Genomic DNA, 1806 nt, shown 5'->3' with positions numbered 1-1806 from the left:
GTTTCATTTGCCGTGTGCCGCGGCGTCGGGCGCCTTCCTTATGTTGAATAGTGGAACCCTCGTGTGCAATCTACATCTTGACCAAGTACCACTGCTGCGTAAGTATTGTGTTGTATGATCCTTATGTATAGTGGAACCCTTGTGTGCAATCTACATCTTGACCAAGTACCACTGCCGCGTAAGTATTGGGTTGTATGATCCTTATGTTGAATAGTGGAACCCTCATGTGCTATCTATACATCTCGACCAAGTACCACTGCTGCGTAAGTGTTAAACTATGAAGATGGCTGGGTGAGAAAATCAGGACATGAGGTATAAAATAACGCTGCCTGGAAGGGACGGACAAGAAAATAATAATAGACTCTTGAGTGGAAGGTTACCACTAGGCGAGGTTAACGCCGGAGGTGTTCTCTACCACCTAACCCTTAGAGCTCCATTATTATGTGGTCAAAATCTCAAATAAATGAGGATAAAATTCCATGCCTCGGCTGGGATTGAACCCACGCCCTCCTGTTTACCAGTCGAGCGCCTTGACCACTATACCACCAAGGCAGGAAAAGGCTAGGAAGAGAAAGAATAAACTATGAAGATGGGAAATTCTAATAAATATACTTTAAAAGGGACATGTCTCGGAATGGTATTAGCCCATGAAAATGAGGTAGGTACCCTAACACGCACTGTGTGATATTTGCGCTCAATAGGTACTAACCTTTTAGTCCTTTGCTAATAATCAATTAACTTCAACAACATTTAGGTCAACAACAAATAGTTTTTTTTTGAGAAAGGTAGTTCGCTTCCCATTATTATTAAACTGAAGCAGTTCTTCAAAAGCTTTTTTAGAAAGGTAGTTCGCTTCCCATTATTATTCTACTGTAGCAGTTCTTCAAAAGCTACGAAATAAAACTTCTTTATGAACTGTTTTCCACCTTACTACTGACACTTATCTTCATGTCTGTTTTGTTTATCTAGGTAGGTTGAAATGATAAACATATACTTCTTCACTATTTCGTGAAGATGGTCAAGATGGACCTTCACAAAGTTACAGAATCTTCAATCTAATGTTTTGTTTACTGTGTGATATTTACGCTCAATAGGTACCTTTTAGTCCTTTGCTAATAATCAATTAACTTCAAAATTGAAGAACATTTAGGTCAACAACAAATAGTTTTCTGAGAAAGGTAGTTCGCTTCCCATTATTATTCTACTGTAGCAGTTCTTCAAAAGCTACGAAATAAAACCTTTTTCTGAACTGTTTTCCACCTTACTAGTGACACTTATCTTCATGTCTGTTTTTGTTTACGTTTCCAGCTAATTCGGATGAGGCAGCGTGCGGTACTTGTTCTTCTTTGGGAGATGTCAACAATATTCTAATGTGTTCCAAATGTGGACAACATTACCACGGTCTGTGTGTAGGACTAGCCGTACAGCCAGGTATGTACTAGATTACTATACAACTATGAACGCTGTAGGGTGTAAGGCGTGGTTACTAGAACTTTTTCTGGCACACTGCCGTGCGTTCATATCTCTGTCCAGCCTAGTTAGCTCGGAGGGTAGCACGCCTGCCTTGTAAGCGCTAGGTCGCGGGTTCGATTCCCGCCCGGGCCGAACTTTATCCTAAACAGATAAGGTTCGTTCTCGAAACGGCTGACTTTTTCCTATCCTGTCTTTCTTCTCTTTTCGCTTTTGGAACTTTTCAGTCTCATTCTGGCAGTGTAAACAAAAAATATTCTAGAATAGAATAGAATATACCTTGTTTATCCTGCTGGGATAGGACTGAAAAGTCCCTTTTCCCCCGCAGTCTAACCA

The 1806-nt window shown here is 40.6% G+C and overlaps 1 protein-coding gene across 1 annotated transcript; it reads left to right on the top strand.

The window, feature by feature from the left end:
* The first annotated feature begins 6 nt into the window (after nucleotides 1–6).
* On the top strand, nucleotides 7–1471 carry LOC113472945 (histone-lysine N-methyltransferase 2C-like). Its single transcript, XM_026832729.1, has 2 exons — nucleotides 7–98; nucleotides 1309–1471. The coding sequence occupies exons 1-2, from the start codon at nucleotides 41–43 to the stop codon at nucleotides 1440–1442; spliced, it is 192 nt and encodes a 63-aa protein (XP_026688530.1). The 5' UTR covers nucleotides 7–40; the 3' UTR covers nucleotides 1443–1471.
* The last annotated feature ends 335 nt before the right edge of the window (nucleotides 1472–1806 follow it).

The sequence above is a fragment of the Diaphorina citri genome, unplaced genomic scaffold, assembly GCF_000475195.1.
Source record: "Diaphorina citri unplaced genomic scaffold, Diaci psyllid genome assembly version 1.1 scaffold10835, whole genome shotgun sequence".
NCBI classification, from domain to species: domain Eukaryota; kingdom Metazoa; phylum Arthropoda; class Insecta; order Hemiptera; family Psyllidae; genus Diaphorina; species Diaphorina citri.
Note: the sequence above shows the minus strand (reverse complement) of the source record. Positions and strands in the feature narration are given on the sequence as shown.